Source organism: Hemibagrus wyckioides, linkage group LG14 (assembly GCF_019097595.1).
Source record: "Hemibagrus wyckioides isolate EC202008001 linkage group LG14, SWU_Hwy_1.0, whole genome shotgun sequence".
Lineage (NCBI taxonomy): Eukaryota > Metazoa > Chordata > Actinopteri > Siluriformes > Bagridae > Hemibagrus > Hemibagrus wyckioides.
Window position 1 is genome coordinate 10,674,310 of NC_080723.1, and position 20,918 is coordinate 10,695,227.

Genomic DNA, 20,918 nt, shown 5'->3' on the forward strand with positions numbered 1-20,918 from the left:
GAGAGACCAATCACACTTCTCTGTCTGGAAGTCTGATAGACAAGTCTGGGTTTGACGGTTGCCAAGAGAACAGTACTTGTCTGACTGCATTGTGTTCTTCTGGGGTTGGGTTTGGCCCCTTAGTTCCAGTGAAAGGAACTCTTAATGTGTCAGCCCACCAACATTTTGGACAATTCCATGCTTCTAACTTTGTGGGAACAGTTTAGGAATGGCTCCTTCCTGTTCTAACATGACTGTGCATGAGTGCACAAAGCAAGGTCCATAAAGACATGGATGAACTTGACTGGCCTGCACAGAGTCCTGACCTCAACCCGATATAACATCTTTGGGATGAATTAGAGTCAGGCCTTCTCATCCAACATCAGTGCCTGACCTCACAAATGCATTTCTATAGGAATGGTCAAAATTCCCATAAACACACTCCTAAACCTTGTGAAAAGCCTTCCCATAAGAGTTGAAGCTGTTATAGCTGCAACGGGTGGGCTAACTGCATATTATACTCTAAGGATTAAGAATGGAATGTCATTGAAATTCATGTGCATGTAAAAACAGACGTCCCAAAACTTTTAGCAATATAGTGTATGTCAGGAGAGTGAAAAGGCTGAAAACAGCAAAATCATCTTCAAAGTTTGAGCAGTGTTTCTAACAATCCTCTGTTTTCTAAACTAAAACTCTTGATCCCTAGTTTAGGAATAAGTGTTTTAAACTATGATCCTATAGTTCATTGGGGAATTATTTTGCATTATACCTACAGTGCTGAGAATAATCAGAGACAACTAAGGTACTGTAAAATCAAATATTTATTACGAAAATGTAATTTTATAATATTACAGACACGAAGACCTATGGGTCAATGTGCTATCAATAAAACCGTCCACTGACCATGTGGCAATATTACTAAGCAGTTGTAATACCCTGACTGTACATGTACATAATGATTAATAGAAAGGCACTTTGAAAATGCTGATAACCAGAAGGAATCTTGCTGTGAATCTAGCTGGTGGATATTAATTCCATTTTCCAAAAGAATTTAAAAAGATGATGAACATGTAGAAGATTAAACCTAAAAAAATAATAAAATTACATCAGTGGAATCAATTTCACTAAAAAACACACTCGATCTTTGGTCAACCATTTATCTAATCATTATTCTTCTCAGGAAACAAACACAATACAAAATCTTATAAAAAAAATTCTTCCTACAATAGAATATCACATACACACATCACTCAGGACTGGGAGACCAGTGCAAATAGTCAACATTTACTACATTTACAACATTTACTAACATTTACCTGTTATTTGGTGCAGCATCGATATTCAAAATATCAGATGGCGTTAAAAAAATGAAAGTAATTTATACATTATGTTTGAAAAAATATATAGGTATTTAGAAAATGCGTAGATTATCTTTATTTGGTGTGCTTCTTGTTTGAAGAGTCTCTGTCTGGTAGTTCTGCCACTGTACTGTACTGGTACAGCACTTTTGTTTTTCTCCACTCTTTCAGTGTGTTTTACAGAACCAGTCTGCGCTCTCTCTCTCTCTCTCTCTCTCTCTCTCTCTCTCTCTCTCTCTCTGTCATGATCCTGCTGTACATCTATGCTGTTTCTTGGGCCATGATTACAACCGAGCTCGAGCAAAAGCATCCCGCAGCCAGGCACAATCCTCGTACAGTCTCGGATCTCCAAGGTACTCTGTGCTGCGCTTGTACAAGTAGTAATACAAAACTGCAGCTATGAGGGAAAAAAAAAGAAAATTAGGTCACCTCCTTTAAAAAAAAAAAAAAAAAAAAAATATATATATATATATATATATATATATATATATATATATATATTTATTTATTTATTTATTTATTTATTTATTTATTTGAGAATGTGAAAAAATGACATTAAATGTCAAGACATATGACTGCACCATTACACAATTCGTGAATTTGAGCACTTACAAACTAATAATTTCAGTAAAATTCAGTTGTGACTCAGTTTGCCTTTTGTATGACGGTTACCTAGTCTCTGGAACACAAAGAGCACCTGCAAGCCGTCCGTCCAGACAAAACGATTCGACTCCATCCACCTCAGATTCTGTGAAATAAAAAAAGATTTCTGTTTTTCATTACAATAATAAGCGTAGGTATGAAATACTGTTCATTTGTATTTGCAGCTATTTATATGAATGTCAGATATACTGCAGGATCAAATTTCAACATTTTGTAGAGTTATTGAACTAAAATGGTTTTCATTTGATTATAAGGTCAATAATGGAGGTGTGTGTGAATATAATCATGAAAACTATTTACACAAATAAAACATGTATATGTTGTGATTGCATAAGTATTTCATCCTTGTTGCATTGAAGCCCCAAAATTAGATATGGTGCAACCAATTACCATTACAAAGTCACAGAGTTATTTGAATGGAGATTAAACTATCACAAAATCATCTCAATACACAGCCAATATTTGGCCAAAAGATGGTCATATGTATTAATTTCCCAAACCCTGTCCCAGCATGACGATGCCCCTGTGCGCAAAGCAGCTCCAGGAAGACATGGTGTGTTAAGGTTGGAGTGGAAGAACTCGAGTGTCCTGCACAGAACCCTGAGTCTGACTCAACCCCACTGAACACCGACTCCACCCCAGACCTCCTCACTCTTACAACATTAGTGTCTGATCTCACTAATGTAAAAATGAGACCAAATCTGCAATGGCATGTTTAAAAAGCACATGACTGTGATTGCTGTGGATCTGGAGCCTACCCTGAGAACAGTGGGTGTGAGGCAGGATGGGATGGAACACATCACATGGTAAAACCACAAACACACACACACACACACACAGTAACCTAAGCAGCCGCTGGTTCAACAGTCATTTCAAACATTTTGTACAGTCTCAGGAAGAGAGAGCACAGAACGCACCATGAGCCAGCAGTGAAGGCAGATGCTGAGTGTGAGGTAGACTGCAGACAGGATGAGCAGCGCTCTAAACCTCTCCAGCAGCAGAGACAGAAGTCCCACCTGGAACACATACGTGTTGAACATCATCAGTAGGATGATGATGACATTGAAGAGGATGGCGATGTCCTGGATTCTGCAGTAGGAATGCAAAAATCAAGATGCATTAAGATGACACCAAACTCCTCTATTAAAAATTAACTGAAATGTTTATTTTTAATACATCTGAATCAACACATTTCTGGTCTGGACTTTGTCACTACTCACATGAACAGCACAAGCTGGATGACTGGAGCTGCCCTCAGCAGCTCGCTGAACGAGTTGACAAACAGGTCAAAGGCCAGAAGAGAAAGCTGGATCAGCAGCACCAACGAGTAGTTATTGGTCTGGAGCATCGCTGAGTTCAATGCTGCCTCACACAGGGATTTCTAGCTTGTACTTTAGCGTGTAGTCGAGTGTAGTTCTGCTTCTTGCAGATGCAACATAAAAGCAAACAAAGCTACAAAACTCAAACAGTGCAGACACTTGCGTCTAAAGATGCTCAGTAGATTTTAGAGAAGGTGATGTAAGAGTTTTTTCTTCAGCCATTCCTTGTCCAGCTGAATGTTTTAACTGCAGAGAAAATCTAAAAGTGAGGGAAAACAAAAAGGGATTTAAACCAGCTCTTTCTGATTATTTTAGAGATTATCAAATCATGTGCACACTATGCTCACCCATTCAGTCATATTTGATTTAGTCCAAATTTATCTGTGAGTAATCCGGGTGCAGGAAGACGTGATGTAAAGTATCAGGGACACATCCTTGGCTTCACCTCGAAGAAACGAGGCAGAATGGGGTTAGAAATGAAAACAGAATAAAATAGAAGTATCACAATTCACCAATCAATATATCACTATTTAAAGGATGTGCTACTCGTTGTGGGAACTAATTCCCTAGCTGTTTGCAAAGATGGTGATCAACTGTGACATACTGGTAATCTATGTAAGGTAGGAGATGGAGAGGAAACCATGATGTATCTAAGATTAGTCTCTTCACTGATCACTAATGCGGCACAGCCAGTCACAATCTTTGTTATTCAGTGTGTTAAGGACAAAGTCTGTTGCACATGGCAGGTGCAAAAAAAGGTCTCGCTGAGGATTAAGATTTAATTTCACTCAGACATCTTGTGTGTCCCTTCTAATCTGTACCTGACTCCTACTTCCACACACATGGCAATGCTTTAGAAACAATGACACTGATAAACAGGTCACATCTCAGATCTACAGCACAACTGGGTTTGACTCAAACACGTGGAGACAAAGGGAACTGGATTAACACCTCGCAGCGGGATAAATGCTGTTGTTGTTGTTGTTGTTGATGATGATGATGATGATGATATGTGTCTACATCACGTGCACCACGACTAAGCTTTAATTAGCTCACTAATACCTTAAAAATCCCTGGACTAAATTTCAGGTGCAAATGATCATAACAATCTACGCGTAGCATCACGTATTAAAACAAAGATGTGTTTAATCATAACACCGTTAACTTACCGAAACAGCTAACTGGTTAGCTAGCCCCAAAAGGACGGTTTAAAGTTAGCTTCTACTCTAGCTACTGGAATAAAACTCATACAGTACCTTATATTCAGTTTACCTGGTGCTGGTTTTGAGACAGGATGGTCACTCTGACCCGAACTCATTACAGTCTAACGCGGTAAAAAAGCGTCCATGTGAACCAAGAAACCACCACGTCTCCCATAGCAACGTTTACCGTAAAGCCTGACAATTACGGCGATCCAAAAGAAGAGTCGTTTCTCCGTTACCATGCACTGGAGCTGGAGTCAACACTTCGGAGTCGATTCCGCAATTCATTTGATTCAGACCAATTTCACAGATTTGATAGGTGGATAGTCTAAAAAATACACCACAAACATGAGCAGTCTTACAGGAGTTTATAAAATAAACATGTAAAATCCAAAGTGTTAAACATCTTATAGCCTCACAGAGCCATTAAAAAAAACAAAGAAAGAATCAAAATTTCTACTGGGTATGGGCTCCTTTACACCAGGTTCAGTAAGTTTTGAGGAGGAAAATATACATCACTCATCACAATTAGCTTGCTATCAATGAAATCCTACTGTTTTTTAAGCTATCTAGCTAACTGTGATGAGTGATATATATATATATATATATATATATATATATATATATATATATATATATATATATACATTTACTTTCTCAAAACAGCAAACTGTACAGTCAGTGCTTAACAACTGAATATGTCTGTATGTTGATTTATCTGAAGAAAATATTATCCACTGAATCTCATTAAAAAACAGACATGATGAGTTGATGTCACTTGCTGAACTCGGGGTCGAGGAGACAGACAAGACCATCATCCCGAGTCTAGAGGCGATTGCTCTTTGTTGTGCAACATGTAAAAAAAAAATGACCCTCTATACGACAGATTACGGTAAAAGTGGTTTTCTGCTCTCTAGTGGTAGAAGAGTGGAAGTGACCTGAGCTCCATTGTACAGTGAGCGGCGGTGAGAATACAGTGACTGGCGGCATGTGAGCGACTTGTGAGACGGTGGAGCCTGGAGAACACCACAATAAAGGTGAGTTAGACCCGAAACATGTACTTCCTGATGTATTTGGACATTCTGGGTACTCGGCTGTTCATGAAATGTGTGTAAGATCTCTTGTCTATAGTCACAGTAATGTAAATAAGCAGCGGCTGTGAAATATTAATACATTCTCTAACTGGGTCTATAGTCTAACTAATATATGGTCCAATAGAGAGTCAGAGTCTGAGTATCAACTGTTTTGTATTTGTCGAGTAAAGGTGGGAAGTAGATGGTTTACAGGTGTAGTCTCCTGCCTTTACTGTACATAAACACTACAGGTATACTTTAGCAGCAGAAGGAGAATAGTGTCCAATACCATATTCATACCATGTGTAAAGTTTCTGTCCTTGATGGATGGGATTAGATAGGATTAAAAATGTGATCTTATATGACTTCCCTTACTTTCTGTAACAGATCATGACTCATTTGGTCTAAATTCAGTTTCAGAATAACTTGCCCCTGTCCTCTGTGTTTACTTAACCTTGAGAGCTGCACAGGGAAATACACTGGACATAATAATAATAATAAGAAGAAGAAGAAGAAGAAGAAAAAGAAGAAGAAGAACAACAATAGTAATAATAATAATAGTGATAACAACAATAATAATAACAATAATAATTATTATTATTTATTATGTTTTGCTCCTCCTATTATCTTTTTTTTTCTAGCAGGTTCTAGCACTATTATATTTATTTAGTTCCTGTTTTGCTTATGCAACATTTCCCTCAGTGCCTATATGATAATAAGTGGGTGTGAATGCCTAGTCACTACAGCGGGCTCTTATAGTGTCAGTGTGTATACAGTCATGTATTTTGGAAGATTGTTATAGATGTTTGTTCTAACAGGTAGGGCCATAACTGGCCATATCCCATCCAAAACCATGGGCATTAATGTGAACTTGCTCTCGTTTGCTCTTCTGGAAGGTTTTCCACTAGATGTTGGAGCATGGCTGTGTGGATTTGTGATCATTCAGCTACAAGAGGTTTAGTGAGATCAGATATGTAAGAGTGAGGAAGTCTGGGGTGCAGTTGGTGATCCAGTTTATCCTAAAAGGTTCCAGTCTTGGAAATCTATGTCTTTATTTTTCTTCATTGAACTAAATTAGAAATACTGTGGCAGCAGTAAAGTGAATAAAATCATGCAGATACAGCAGATGAACTTCAGTTAACGTTCATGTCAAACATCAGAAAGGAGAAAAGTTTGATCTCTGGGACTTGGACCGTGGCATGGATGTTGGTATAATATTTTACACACACAACAGAATGAAACAAAAAAAAAAACTAAAAACATTGCAGCAGTAATTTGCATGTAATTCAGTAAGTTGTTTTCCTTGGTGAAATGGCCAAGGTTTTCTGCTTTCACCTCTACATTATAAGCAAAAGTGTGTGTGTGTGTGTCTGTTTGTATCAGGATGATTGTGGCTGCTAGTATTTATACCATATAGAAAAATAAATCTATTAAATATCTGTCTTTCTTATGCCTCATACACAACAAACTTGTTTGCTGTACTGTGTGAGGACAGGACACCAAGCTGCAATTATTAAGCAATTAATCTTAATGAAAACAGATAATTTTTATAGTCATTAAGTTAAACTGGCTGCTTGTCTATCTAATGCCATCTTAACTGGAAGAAAAGTGCATACATTTAATGTCCAGTTAAACAGAAACACCTATGCACCTGCACAGTCATGCAATTATCCAGTCATGTGACATCAGCACAATGAAGACAATGAAGCCCCCCCGAATCTTTAACTGTCCAGTTTCAGTTCCTGCTGTCACTTCCGATACCTGTTCCTGGCCGAGTTGAAGCTGATGTGATCTTTTGGCTGTCCGCCTCAAGGTTTGACATGTTCTGCTTTCTGGGATGCTTTTCTGCTCAGCACGGTTGTAAAGAGTTATAATAAAGTAAAGGTTATTTATCATGGTCTTTCTTACCATCTCAACCCAGTCTCACTGTTCTCATTTCACCTCTGCCATTGACATGATTTCAGCCTGCAGAACTGATATGCTCATTAGATGTTGTTTTGGTTTGGTTTGGGATTTTTTTCACCATTCCGTTTAAATTCTTGCACCCAACATAACTCCTATTTGGTTCCCATTAAAAGGGAACTGAATTAATGAAACTGAATTATGTTACTTATAGTAACATAGTTTGAGAGATGGACCGATAGATAGAACAAGATGAAAAAATGGAATTCTACTAAACACATACACGCCGTCTCCGCTGTTCTTCACCTTGGTGTAATTTTATGCTGTTTTTCTTTAACAGTGTCTTGTGACTGTGAGCTGAAACTTGACCCTTTCACTACCACAGAAAGTAGCATTGCTTCTTTAGAACCTTGATTGAAAGTAATGAACAGTTCTTAAATTATAATATTATATTACACGACTTTAACCTGTACGTTCTCTACCTGAACGTGTTTTATTTGTTAAAACAGAATCCAGCGTAGAGACTTGCACCGAGCTATTTCTCTCATTAAAGCGCTCTCTGTAACTGGAGACTACGATTCAAGCTAATTTATGAAATAATTGAAGCCACTGTGATAGCTAATGAAATGTACTTTTTGTGCATTCACCCTATTCAAATATAAAATACTTTACATTTGTGTTTTAAGTCATTCGAGTAAAGCTTTTATGATTTTTTCCCCTTTGTGAACTGTGTAATCTTGTGCTATTTTGTATTTTACAAAGTGTTTTACATTGGCATTATAGACTCACTCACACACACACTTGCTCACACACTCTAATGCACATTCACCCACTCACATGCTCACTCAAATGCTTGCTCACTCACACTCGCATACACACATACTCACTCACTCACATACACACTCACTCACTCACATACACACTCACTCACTCACTCACACACTCACTTACTTACACACTCACTCACTCACACATACACACTCACTCACATACACACTGTTATTTTATATTTTAGAGAAGAGTTGAGTTACAGTTTTCTGAGGGTGATGATCTTAATCAGAGTTTGGGAATTATGAGTTTTGTCTTTTATTTTAAAGCAGCATGACACCTTCCATTCAGACCCAAACATATCATTCAGGCAGTGATTGCTGCTAGCTGTGATGCACAGTGCCCAATGCAAACTTGGGTAAATGCTTTATTTGCATCTTGCTTTGTTTCTGTTTCCACTCCCTGTCACACACACACACACACACACACACATACAGTACACACACACACACGCACAGTCCCATCATATGACCATCCTGTTTAGCTATTGGATATCCTGGAGCTTTGAGAGAGAGAGAGGTAGTGAGTAACCAAAAGAAAGGAAAACCAACAGGAATGTGTGCTCAAGCGGAGTGTAAAGTGCTCTATTTGATTTGTGGTGTGTCTGTTGCTATGTGTCGCTTTGGGAATTTCCCAGCTGTTTTGCCCGATCCAGGACTTTTTCCCTTGCTGCTCCAGTTCCATTCAGACCTAATAATCATAGTGTGCATGAATTAACCAGTTCCACTTGTGCATGAATAACCACGTTATTCCGAAAGGTGTTTGGACCATGTGGTAATAGACTCTACAGTATTTACACACTGATATTTACTATGGGCAGAGCTGCGACACATATTACATCAAACAGCAGAGGATTTTGCCCTTTTAGCATGCTGGAGGGTTGTAGCAGAACTTAGCCACGGTTATTTGAAGAGGTTTATGTCTGTTTGCATGTTATCATCCTTTACAGCTGATAAGGGAAGGATCAGGCTTCTCTTTACTTAAGGTTTTAGACATTACCACTGTTCTGTGTAATCATGTGGTGAGGTGTTGAGGTTAATATAGAGCTCTGGGTTTTACTGCACAATACACACTAGTGCACTGAAAGCATAAACAGGATGCTGGGACCTTATTAGACTGTTAGTGCAGTCAAGTGCAGATGTTAAAGGAAAAATTCACCCTGAACAACTGTATATTCTTCTTTATAATTAACATGAGACCTTCTCTGCTGCCCAGGATTTATTTTTTTAATGTAAACATCTTTTCTACATCCATCACAATGGCAAGACATTTGTCAATATTTAAGTAAAGTTGCAAAGAAATGCTGTCTGAAGAAAGAAAAAGTCATTATCAAAGACACTCACCCTAATCATTGACTATTTCCCATCAGGAAGCTTCTACTGGTGTCTGAGCGCCCACACAAACAGACTCACAAAAGTATAGCTTCTTCCCTACAGCTGTTTCCACACAAACAGCTAATCACACTGCATCTGTTTACTGTTTACTTACTTTTTAACTCTGTCTATTTTGCATCTTTGCACAACACATAAGTTATAATACAATCTTGCACTACTGTATATTTCATATATATATATACATACAGTATATGTGTTCATTAATATATAGACCATATATATTTATAGTAATGACTGCACTTCTGTACATAAATCTTCCACTCCCCCTGTATACTGTATATCACCCCCATAGCTGTATAGTTATTTGTAATTTCTTGTAAATATATCACTATTTACTTCTGGTTACATACTAACTGCATTTCATTGGCTTTGTACATGTACTTTCCACACTGACAATAAAATTGAATCTAATCTAATGTATAAATCTACGCACACACAGGAGCTCAAGTAGGATACGCATGTTTTTGCGAATTTCTTTTTGCTTCAGTTTAAGCATGTGTTTTGTTAGCGAGAAGTTAGACAGCTAATATTAGCGATACTCATTTTCTGACATGACTGAGAAGACCTCAACTTTCTGCACATGATTTCCAAGTTAAGGGTTTTTTTTTGTTTTTTTTTCTTAGTCAGGTGTCAGATATTCACATTTCTCCTACGCCTCATTCTTCTAAAGAATGCAGTGCAGCAGCACTTTAGTCCACTAGTCTGACTGGCACTCTCTCCTCCGCACCTCTCACAGTACAGCCTCGAAACCGTCACCTTTTATGCTAATCCACCATCATTGTCATAACACTGGTCATCATGTAGATCACTAAATAGCCGATCTGAGTCTCTACTGTTGCTCGGTGCAACTGTATCGTGTATCTGCAGTACTTTCAGGACTCCAATATTTGCAGTCTCTCCACTGCATATACACTGAATTTCTTATTAATACAACTCTGAACCTCACCTTAATAAGCTCTTGCCTCAGGCTAACAGAGAAACCTGACCATTATTAGGTTTGAGATTGATTCCATTTTTCCATCTTTAAATACCACTAGCAGTGAAAGCAAAGCAGCACACGACTCCATACAGCACCAACCAACATATTGGCACATCAGAGATATTTCAGTATAAACTTACCTCATGTGTTTCAGGGTGGAGTTTTCCTTTCAGCCTACTGATAAGTGTTCACTAGACTATTGTGTTTCTGCTAGGAACTGCATTTTTGTGTAAAAGAATCTACAAATTTGCTGTCAAATTATTAACCCAACTGTGAGACATTTTGTAATACTTAGTGGAAAGTACATAATACCAGTGAGAGTTTAATATTTAGATATTTAGTGAATGGCTGAATTCATGGTTACTTATTCTTTTTCTCTCTCTCTCTCTCTCTCTCTCTCTCTCACACACACACACACACACACAGTAATGTCAGGCTGGTTAAGAGATGGAGAGGTGCTGGAAGGTCAGGGCAGTGGTCAGGCATCTCCTCGTAACCCTAGATTTAGGACCCCAACCTCAGGGAGAGGAGGCAGACCCTCACCCGACAGTGCAGCCTTCAGGTGCCCACAGGACACAATGAGAAAAGCCAAAGAGCTGTTCGGGCTGTGTGATAAAGAGAACAAGGGTTTCATCACCAAGAGAGACTTGCAGGTTTGTCCAAATGCATACATTAACTATGTTTGGAGTGAATTTCTTGTTTTCATAACAGTAACTCTGTTAAACTGGTGTCTGTGTTTCTGTATGCCAGCGGTTGCAGGGAGAGGTGCCTCTGACCCCGGAGCAGCTGGAGTCTGTGTTCGAAAGTTTGGACCGTGACAGAAATGGCTTCCTCACACCTCTTGAGTTTCACACCGGTCTAGGTTTGTATTTGACACTTTGATACTTAAGGACATTTCTATGATATACAATATTTATCATGATATATACTGGTTTTATTTATACTTTTATTGATTGTCTTTAAAAATAATAAAATAATTTCTCACTGAAGTGGAAAAACAAAACATTTTAGATAAAATGAAAGATTTTAAATAGCTGCTAAATAATCAGAATTTGGTCATTTAACCAAACATATGAGATTTTGATGATAATATACACTCATCTCAGAAACATGTATTGACAAGTCGTGCATGTCTGATGATTCTCCCATGCAGAAAAACTGAATCCACACAGAATTTTGACAGAAAAATATTGTTAGTCAATTTAACGAGTTAACTGACCAATGATTAGAGGGCAGTACAGAGTAGACCCAGTTACACTTACCTCTCACAACCGCATTGTTTCTTATAACACAACACACATTATTTCTTTTCTTTCTTTCTTTTTTGAAAGCCCAAACAGGAATGCACATCAAAAACAAGACCCTTCTGCTGCCATCCAAATTCAGTCCCAAACACAAATAATATTAACTAGCTTTATTAGCTGAGAGCTTTCCGAGTCATGTTGACTTTTCCACATCTTTGTTGATCACCAGTTAAATATTTTCAGCATAACAGGCAAGCCATCTAACTCTGAGCAGGTAGAAGCTGAGCAGATGTAATCTGTGAGGTTCATGGCATTTCTGCTCAGATGGCAGGAGAAATTCAGCTCAGGCCCTAACACATGTGCTGTGTTGCCACAGTTCGGCTGAGTAACAGGAGATTCATAGAACCGTCTCTTTGTCACAGGTGAGCTGATAGAAGAGTGTGAGGAGAAAGATCCAGGAGAGCTCAGATTCACACAGATTCTTATAGAGCTTGGAGCAGATAAAATCCTGAAAGAGTGAGTGTTGCTTTTCACTAAGCAATTAAAATCACACTGTGATTTTAATACTATTACTATTTAGCTATGATGTAAGATGACTCTGTGTGTGTGTGTGTGTGTGTGTGTGTGTGTGTGTAGTCAGTGGGAGCTGTGTTCTCTTTGGTGTGATTTGCAGAAAGATAGGCCTGAGTTGTTGAATCTATTGGAGGAAATTCTTTCCCATGCTGTGGCTCATCTTCAGGACGCACTGAGAGAGAGGGACAATTTAGAAGACACCCTGCGCAGGTCGGCTTAAACATTACACACCTGACTTTGGGTAGAAATTAATTAAAAGCTGGAATGCCATGTAGTGTTTTGGTTTGGATTTGTCTTTAAAGATGTGTGTGTGTGTGTGTGTGTGTTGACCCACACTCAGACGAGAAGACGAGCATGACAGAGTTGTGCGCTCGCTTTATGAAGACCTTGAGAGCCAACTCAAAGAAGAGCGACAGAAACGACTCGCTCTGGTAAGTATAGATAACATGAGGTGAATAATCTGCATATAAATAATTTGCATGGAGAATATGATCATAATGATGGTAACAACAGTGATGATGATTTTCTGATGAAGGACAGCGCGAGACAGGGGGACAAAAGAGAGCAGCTACTGCAGGAGCTCAGGATGAGAGAGCAGGAACTAGAGTTCACATTGACCAAGCAGAGAGAGGTAAACATTAGATTCATTATTATTATAAATCTATCCTTGGAGCTCCTTGTCTAGAAGTTACTCTAAATACACCCTACTTGGGACTCCATGTAGCTGGAGACTAGGATCAAGGCTCTGTGCAAGGACCAGTCGAATACTCGGGGGCAGAATCAAAGGCTGCAGCTGGTGAACGCAGATTTGAGGGAACAGTTGGAGGAGAGCCGAGAGGAGCTACAGAAAGCACTCAATCAGCTGCAGATTCTGCAGGAAACACTCACAGATCAGCAGGAAGGCAAGCAGAGGTGAGATGTGGCTTAGGCTATGTTCAAACTACTCAGAAGTGCAAAGTCAGAGCTGACTGTGATGAGGGATGTGTATTTATCATAAGTATTTATCTCCTTATGAAAAGTCTATATATTGTTTGATCTAATGCCAATATATGCATATACAGTGTCAGTAACTTATGTAAAGGTAAGAAATACTGCTTTGCTTGTTCTTCATGCAGCCATGTTGCTTTGCACTGGCTGAACTTAAGAAAATCTCATGTTCTTAAGTTGAAATTCTCAAGTTGAGTTGTGGAGATCTTTGTTTTCACAGTAGTTGTAACTGTGTGTATGTGGTTTTGTTTATACACAGGCAAGTGCTAAAAGTCTCAAGAAACATGCAGAAAGAGAAGGAGAGCCTGATGAGGCAGCTGGATCTGCTCAGGTAAGACTGCATGCGTGCGTAGCTTTACCTGAAGCTGTCTGCGGGCGTGTCTCCAGGTCATTGTCCATTTCAGGTTTATTTGCTCTTGACAGATATCAGATATAAGATAAGGCAGGGACTGTGGCACAGTGCACACAGACACACACACACACATACACACACAAACTGTAAAAACTGGAAAAAGCAGTTATGAGGAAGTGTAAATACAAAAAAGTATTTTGACACATAATAAAATATATATCTCAGATATAGATGCAGTGAAATGAACTTCAATCAAAAATGTGTCAAAGTAAAAAAGTTTACATCTTAAAAATACAGAAATAAATATATTTATTTAAAATGGAAGTTACAGTTATTCTGTCTCTTTGGTTGATGTTAACTGGTAACCTGCTGGTATCATTTTCTCTCGTGTTGATTTAGTGTATCTAAAAGATCACCTGCTTGATAGCTAATGAAAAATGTGACAAATAATAAAGGTAGTATCTTTTAGATGCACACAGTAACAACTATCACAAATTATGCAGTATTGTATACAGAAACGAATCAGAAGACACTGCTATAATTCCTCCTTAACAAGCACAGGCATTTGGAAGAACTGTTTATGAGCTGACCGCAACAGTCACTGTGTTTGATAGAGATAAGTAGCTCTGGTGTGAGCAGCTGCTCTTTTTTATGACCATCAAGTACAAATTACAAAATGGTACTTTGTATTACAGGAATATTTATCCGACAATTAATAAAAAGGCCAAATATCTGACGATATATTAGACTACCACTTAATCAGGCACACAATTTATAAATATTTATTTATACAGATTTAGAATGCATTTCTTTAAATATATCCGTTTCATCCTGTGTCTTTCTCAGGGACATGAACAAGCGTCTGCGGGATGAGAAGGATGCACAGCAGGATCAGAAGAGGGTTAGTCACAGACAATCCTTCATGCCTCCTCTTCAGTCTTACCCACAGTGGAACTGTGGCCAAGACACCCCACCGTGGGGTGGGTACTCTTTTTACCCGTACTGAACTGGACTCTGTGCTGGGGCTGTATATGTGGCTGCTCGTTAGGACTGGTGTGAAGCTGTGGTCAGCACTGTGCATGTCTGTTCTGCAGAAACCGGCGACTTTCAGACTTCACCTGCTTTCTCTGCCTTTGCATGTGGCTCTGCTCTGGGCTTCTATCCTAATGAGGGTCTACTGAAGATTCCTAACACTTTATAATGGTTTCACAGACATGGACTCTAATATTCAAGTCTGTTGAATTGTGAATTTCTGCTGCACTATTCAGAGAGGCCTTTCATCTCACTGAAAGTTAAAAATTCGCTGTAATCTAAATGAAAGAACAACGATGAGAATTTGAACACACAGCTGTTATGAAGATTACTTACAGCCATATGATGGGTTTCTTTTTCCAGAGCCTGAAGGCCAGTTTGGAGAATGTGAAAGGAAAATTTTGCATGTTTTTTTTTTACTGATGAACAGAAAAAGCCTTTCTTTATTGTGTCTGTTACAGAAAGCACAGCATAGTTTCTCTTCAGACTTTTCTTTAACTGTTGCTCACCTCACACTAGAATATTACTCATCAAAACTCGGAATAACGTTACACAGGAATAAAGTCACACAGATTGACTCATTATGACAATCTGCATGATTATCATGCAAGCAACAAAATACGGCAGAAAACTGCAGCTTGTAGGTGTGGTGGAAAAATACTACATAAATATACGTATACCTGAGCTTTGTGTGAGTCATGTAACCAGCTGACAGTCAAATTCCCTTGTGGACAATTTAAATTGCATTATATGTGTGCAGAATATTTCTACAATTCCACTGTACATAATGACTTAATGTCCAGAGCTTTTGTAGTAGTTACAGGGCCTTGCATAAATATTCACTCCCTTCAGCCTTTCCACATTTTTGTGACCATAAGCTTTAATTATTATGGACCTCCTTGGGATTTTTGCCATTTGATACATACAATATGTTTAACATTTAAAGCTGCAGAGCTGAAAGTGGGGATGTATACTTATGCTTGGGACTGTAGGACAAATGCTGTGCATTACTGCTTTTCTAAATGAGTACTATAATCAGATTTTTTTTCTTTCTTGTTTTTAATGGAAATCTCTTTCAATTTCCTCAAAAATGTACTGCACATTTCACTATTCTAAATTATTTGGTCTTTTTGTGAATGTATCTATCTAAATCCTGAAATTACGCTATAATCAATGATCACTCTAAAAAAAATCTTTTAATTCTTTAGTGGCCATTTTTAAAATGCTGTGCAGAAAAAGATTTTTGAGTAAAATGTTGAAAGTCTGCATGCTATTTATGGCACCATTCTTTTTTGTCTGAATTTTATGTTTGTACCGTTATGTGTTTTTGTAAAGTTGGATAATTTATTGCGTTTATTGTGTGCTAAGTTGTTACTTGTGATTCAGTTCCTGTGCCTTTCTAGTTCATGATCATGAACAAAATGGAGAAAAATTTGTAAGTCAGGTTATGAACAAATGGGTGTTTTTCAGCACCAACACAGAACACAATAAAAGACATAACTGACGGTACACATTTCTATCTGTGTCCTTATTGCATAAGACCCAAAACCTATAAACACATGCAAACATTCGACTTCTATACATAAAGCCAAACGTCTTCAGAAACACATTTAAACCCCAGTTATACAAGAGAAATAGGTTCTTTAGAGATTATGAGGCTTTACAGTCACTGTAAATGTATATTTTTCTCATACACCTTTTTGTGCATGCTTTACACACAGCTCTATTTTTTTTCTAAAGCCAAAATATTCCATGACCTGTTCCATAGACACCAAAGATGAAGAGGCCATTAGAGAAGAAGGGATCAATAATTGGAGACTATATGCTGGCCAAGATACCTGGCAGCAGGTGGGTCACTGAAATCATTTTTAAAAATAGTATTTTATATATAAATACAGTGCACATTAATCATTTGAATGTGCTTGTCCACTGAATATTTTTCAAAATGCTTGACATACAATAACTGCTTTAAATGCATTCATTTAGCAATGTCCAGCATCAGACCTCATAAAATTTCATTTATAATCAAGATGTACATTTTTGTTCAGAAAAAAAGTAAGAAAGGATCAAATGAGCCTTTGGTACTTTCATTTACAGCTATTTATGCAGTAATGAACCATCTTTCAGTAAGACTAGAGCACCATATTGCTTGTACCAGCTGCAACAGTATACAATTCTAATGTAATAACTAAGCCCTAAACGTCTTAAAGTGTGTTAAACATATTATTTGGACATAACCGTAGTGAAACTGGTAGGAAATTACTTTGGCAATAATAGAAGAGATGAATGTAAGTCTGCTGATATGCCAAAGAAGGTCAGAGGGTTGAAATTGTCATTGTATATAAATCTGGAGGTCTGTTTAATTGAATTTGTCTTTGTTTTTTAATCAATATTTAAGACAGGTCAGTTTTGTTCATCAGATGAAGAAGAGCTCACCTGACGTGATTGCTGAGGCAGAGCTAAACCATAAAGCGGATACACACAACAAAACGGTATTATAAAGATTTGTCATTTCAGTTAATCTTGTTTTCTTTTATAAGGATAGGATCATGATGCTCTTATCCCCTAAGGATAGAATTTATGAAGAATGTACTGTAAGCTCCCAAGGTTGATGTGTATGATGCAAATACAGAACTTGAGAAATTTGCATGGTAGAACCCTGTTTGTGGTAATGCAGCAGGTCCTGATTTTATATTTTGAAGTTATATTTTTGCCATGTTTTTCTTTTTTTATATAATTTGTACCTGTGTCTCTCAGGCTGGTGTAAGCGGCCCACAGCGTGTGTTTAAGGTTGTGTTTTTAGGCAGCTCCGGAGTGGGTAAGAGCTCATTCATCCATCACTACTGCAGAGGGCACTTCCCCAATAAAATGAGCACTACTGTAGGTAAGCCAGCACAAGCCTCTGATAAAGTAATTATGCATAATATCAGGTTCAGTTACATGGCATCAGAAAGCTGCTCCTAAATTGGGTAGAGTACAAATATCATTTGTATTTGATTGACAGGTATAGACTTCCAGATGAGAAGTCTAGTGCTCGACTCCACCCAAATTGCTCTCCAGCTTTGGGACACAGCAGGACAGGAGAGGTAAGACAAAAAGATGACCATTCAGCAGCCAATATAGCATGTTTTTTTTTATTTACAAGGCAATTGTAACCTTTATTAATAATATTCAAAACAACATATTTCAGTGTGTTCACTGAGAGTTTTGCGAGTTTACTACGAAAAGGCCTATCTAAGATATGGAAGGCGGACCTGTCACTGAGTGTCTGTGTTCAGCACATGTTCTCAAAACAGAACAAAAAGATTTTCTAGGACAAAACAAAGGATATCACGGTAATAAGATGAGATTATAAATAAATGGTGACACACTCAGCCCAGGACAGAGCGTGCCGAGATATAGAATATATCAATATGTCATATACATGGGGGGCATAGTGGCATAGTGGCTAGCACGTCAAACTCCTGGGTTGTGTGTTCAGTGGTATTTCAGGGTTTCCTCCGGGTATACCTTTTTCCTCCCCCAGTCCAAAGACATGCATTGTAGGCTGATTTCTTTGTCTGATTGTGCCCTTTGATCCGTTGGCACCCTGTTCAGGGTGTCCCCTGCCTTGTGCCCCAAGTCCCCTGGGATACACTGTGCCCTGTCTTATGCCGCTGGGGGATATTTTTAACCATACAAAAAAACCCTCACATGCATACAGTGTTAGTGTAAGAAACCAGTTCTACAGAATGTAACACATTAATTTCATTATAATATAAATATTATTAATCATATAATACTGGAATGATAATATATTATTATAAGTACTAAAAGTAATGAAATAGTTGAAGAAACTTTAAGGTGCTATCCACCTTCATCAATCCTTTCTTACAATGAAATGTTTAAATGAAAAGAAATGTCATAATAAATGCTCAGTGTTTCCTCTATCGCAGATTCCACAGCATCACAACACAGTATTACCGTAAAGCAGATGGGATCCTGGTCATGTATGATGTCACTCAGAGCACCTCGCTCATGGCAGTGCATGATTGGCTCAACCAAGTACAGGTGAGGCACATTTGTGATGCAAATGGACCATTCTGAAGAGGTTTGCATTCCCTCATGGTCAAGTAGTATGGTGCAGTGAAATAGGACAAGCCCAGAAATTTAGCCAAAGCTTGTTTGTCCTTTGACTGATTATTCTAATGTGAAATCGTCTTTCTGGCAGAAAAATAAGGCTGATGGTTCATGTGTGATGCTGCTAGGCAACAAGGTGGATATGGAGGATGGAGGCGGGAGACAGGTGACCACCCTGCAAGGACAGAAGCTGGCTGAGGTAATCAACACTCAGGACTTTCATATGTTTAACCATTTATTTCATCTGTTAAAGTAGTTGTGTTTGTGTTGCAGGACTACCAGGCTGACTTCTTTGAATGCAGTGCTAAAAGTGGCCATAATATCCAAGAGGCGATGACACATCTGGCTAGGTGAGATTCCAGAGTACAGTTTAACACAGTATAACAGATCTATGTTAAATATTTTTGAAAAATGTATAAGGACAACTTTCCTAATACCCAATCGCTATATTCTGTCCCTGTAGACTGATGGAAGCCCAGCAAGAAAAACAGTGTGAGTCTGTACTTCACTCTCTGGACGACTCTAGTCATAGAGGGCACTGTTGCACATAGTTGAAGAGTATCACATGAGGACATACAAGTGATAAAACCCAGTCATATTTGTGACACTGTTGTCGAACTGCCTGCAGCATATCAGAAAGAACATCTCACTGAACTAAGACAACATGAAAAATTCTCCTGAACAATCTTTGCACATAACTATTTTGGAAAGTGTTTCCTTATTATTGCAATTTTTTTCAGCATATTCTGCCCATCTCAGGAATTATGCGAATATTAAACAAACATGGCCATGAATCTGTACATACAACCGGATGTATGAACTTGCAACCAACAAACGTACGGTATTAGTATTGTTATTATTGTTTTAGATCACTTTACCTTTATATTTTACATCTTTGCTTAAAAAATTCAGGCAGAACAATTAAACAAGATTTAATTCCTTACTTGTACAAATAACCTGTAAGAACATGACAATCAAAAATCTAATGGGTTAGGCTGGTGCATAAGAGTTTATTCAGGTGATTGAAAACTGATTTCCAGCCTGGAAGGCTTGACTGTGTTTGGATGTGTCTCTTGTGTCATTTTGTAGAAAAGATATGGACCTTACTCATCCAATTTTCAAATGTATTTTATAAAGCTGTTATTGATATACACCAATCAGGCATATAACACTGATTATCTCCTCATGATGGCACCTGTTAGTGGGTGGAATATACTGTATTAGGCAGCAAGTGAACATTTTGTCCTCAAAGTTGATGTGTTAGAAGCAGGAAAAATGGGCAAGCGTAAGGATTTGAGCGAGTTTGACAAGGGCCAAATTGTGTTGGCTAGACGACTGGATCAGAGCATCTCCAAAACTGCAGCTCTTGTGGGGTGTTCCCAGTCTGCAGTGGTCAGCATCTATCAAAAGTGGTCAGAGGAAGGAACAGCGGTGAACTGCTGACAAGGTCATTGATGCACGTGGGGAGCAAAGGCTGGCCCGTGTGATCCGATCCAACAGACGAGCTACTGTTGCTCAAATTGCTGAAGAGCTTCATGCTGGATCTGATAGAAAGGTTTCAGAATACACAGCATGACGGGTCAAGGCTGTTTTGGCAGCAAAAGGGGGACCAAGACAGTATTAGGCAGGTGGTTATAATGTTATGCACGATCGGTGTATGTGGGGAGGAATATTAAAAAATGTAAACTCAATATGCAAAGACATGGTCTTTTTTTAAGTGAAATTATCTGTATGGTGAAATGGACTACAACTTGGAGGATGTACATTTCTTTAACCACGATTGTTATATTTTCTTGTCTTAAAATCACCACTCTTGTCAGAAATAATACTTTTGTGAGGCAGAAATGTGATGTGTAAGTAAACTGTATATTAACCATTTTCTATTGTATAATAAAAGAAAAAAAAATACATTGC

At 38.2% G+C, this 20,918-nt stretch overlaps 2 protein-coding genes across 5 annotated transcripts; one reads left to right on the plus strand and one right to left on the minus strand.

The window, feature by feature from the left end:
- Window positions 1-821: 821 nt before the first annotated feature.
- Window positions 822-4,745, minus strand: tmem138 (transmembrane protein 138). Of its 3 annotated transcripts, none has more exons than XM_058407467.1 (6): window positions 4,592-4,745; window positions 3,667-3,758; window positions 3,221-3,578; window positions 2,918-3,089; window positions 2,010-2,085; window positions 822-1,734 (listed from the first exon to the last, which is right to left on the minus strand). In XM_058407467.1, the coding sequence occupies exons 3-6, from the start codon at window positions 3,346-3,348 to the stop codon at window positions 1,622-1,624; spliced, it is 489 nt and encodes a 162-aa protein (XP_058263450.1). In that variant the 5' UTR covers window positions 3,349-3,578; window positions 3,667-3,758; window positions 4,592-4,745; the 3' UTR covers window positions 822-1,621. The 3 variants fall into 3 exon arrangements, with proteins under 3 accessions (XP_058263450.1, XP_058263448.1, XP_058263449.1); XM_058407465.1 differs by having other exon boundaries at window positions 3,667-3,764; XM_058407466.1 differs by having other exon boundaries at window positions 3,667-3,764; window positions 4,576-4,745.
- Window positions 4,746-5,419: 674 nt separating this feature from the next.
- Window positions 5,420-20,892, plus strand: cracr2b (calcium release activated channel regulator 2B). 2 transcript variants are annotated; one of them, XM_058408393.1, is made up of 18 exons: window positions 5,420-5,558; window positions 11,124-11,350; window positions 11,448-11,559; window positions 12,364-12,457; window positions 12,578-12,724; window positions 12,855-12,945; window positions 13,050-13,145; window positions 13,239-13,426; window positions 13,761-13,832; window positions 14,700-14,833; window positions 16,654-16,733; window positions 17,288-17,377; window positions 17,643-17,769; window positions 17,890-17,971; window positions 18,821-18,935; window positions 19,096-19,203; window positions 19,278-19,354; window positions 19,468-20,892. In XM_058408393.1, the coding sequence occupies exons 2-18, from the start codon at window positions 11,126-11,128 to the stop codon at window positions 19,553-19,555; spliced, it is 1,926 nt and encodes a 641-aa protein (XP_058264376.1). In that variant the 5' UTR covers window positions 5,420-5,558; window positions 11,124-11,125; the 3' UTR covers window positions 19,556-20,892. The 2 variants fall into 2 exon arrangements, with proteins under 2 accessions (XP_058264376.1, XP_058264377.1); XM_058408394.1 differs by having other exon boundaries at window positions 14,700-14,754; window positions 17,284-17,377.
- The last annotated feature ends 26 nt before the right edge of the window (window positions 20,893-20,918 follow it).

What these genes read in the sequence shown, in the direction of transcription:
- cracr2b (XM_058408393.1), top strand. Translation starts at nt 11,126, where the DNA reads ATGTCAGGCTGGTTAAGAGATGGAGAGGTGCTGGAAGGTCAGGGCAGT. An exon ending in CATTGACCAAGCAGAGAGAG is followed by an intron (nt 13,146 to 13,238) that starts GTAAACATTAGA and finishes GACTCCATGTAG; the next exon opens with CTGGAGACTAGGATCAAGGC. An exon ending in AAGGACAGAAGCTGGCTGAG is followed by an intron (nt 19,204 to 19,277) that starts GTAATCAACACT and finishes TTTGTGTTGCAG; the next exon opens with GACTACCAGGCTGACTTCTT.
- tmem138 (XM_058407467.1), bottom strand. Translation starts at nt 3,348, where the DNA reads ATGCTCCAGACCAATAACTACTCGTTGGTGCTGCTGATCCAGCTTTCT. An exon ending in ATCCAGCTTGTGCTGTTCAT is followed by an intron (nt 3,090 to 3,220) that starts GTGAGTAGTGAC and finishes TTCCTACTGCAG; the next exon opens with AATCCAGGACATCGCCATCC. An exon ending in GCCTTCACTGCTGGCTCATG is followed by an intron (nt 2,086 to 2,917) that starts GTGCGTTCTGTG and finishes TTTATTTCACAG; the next exon opens with AATCTGAGGTGGATGGAGTC.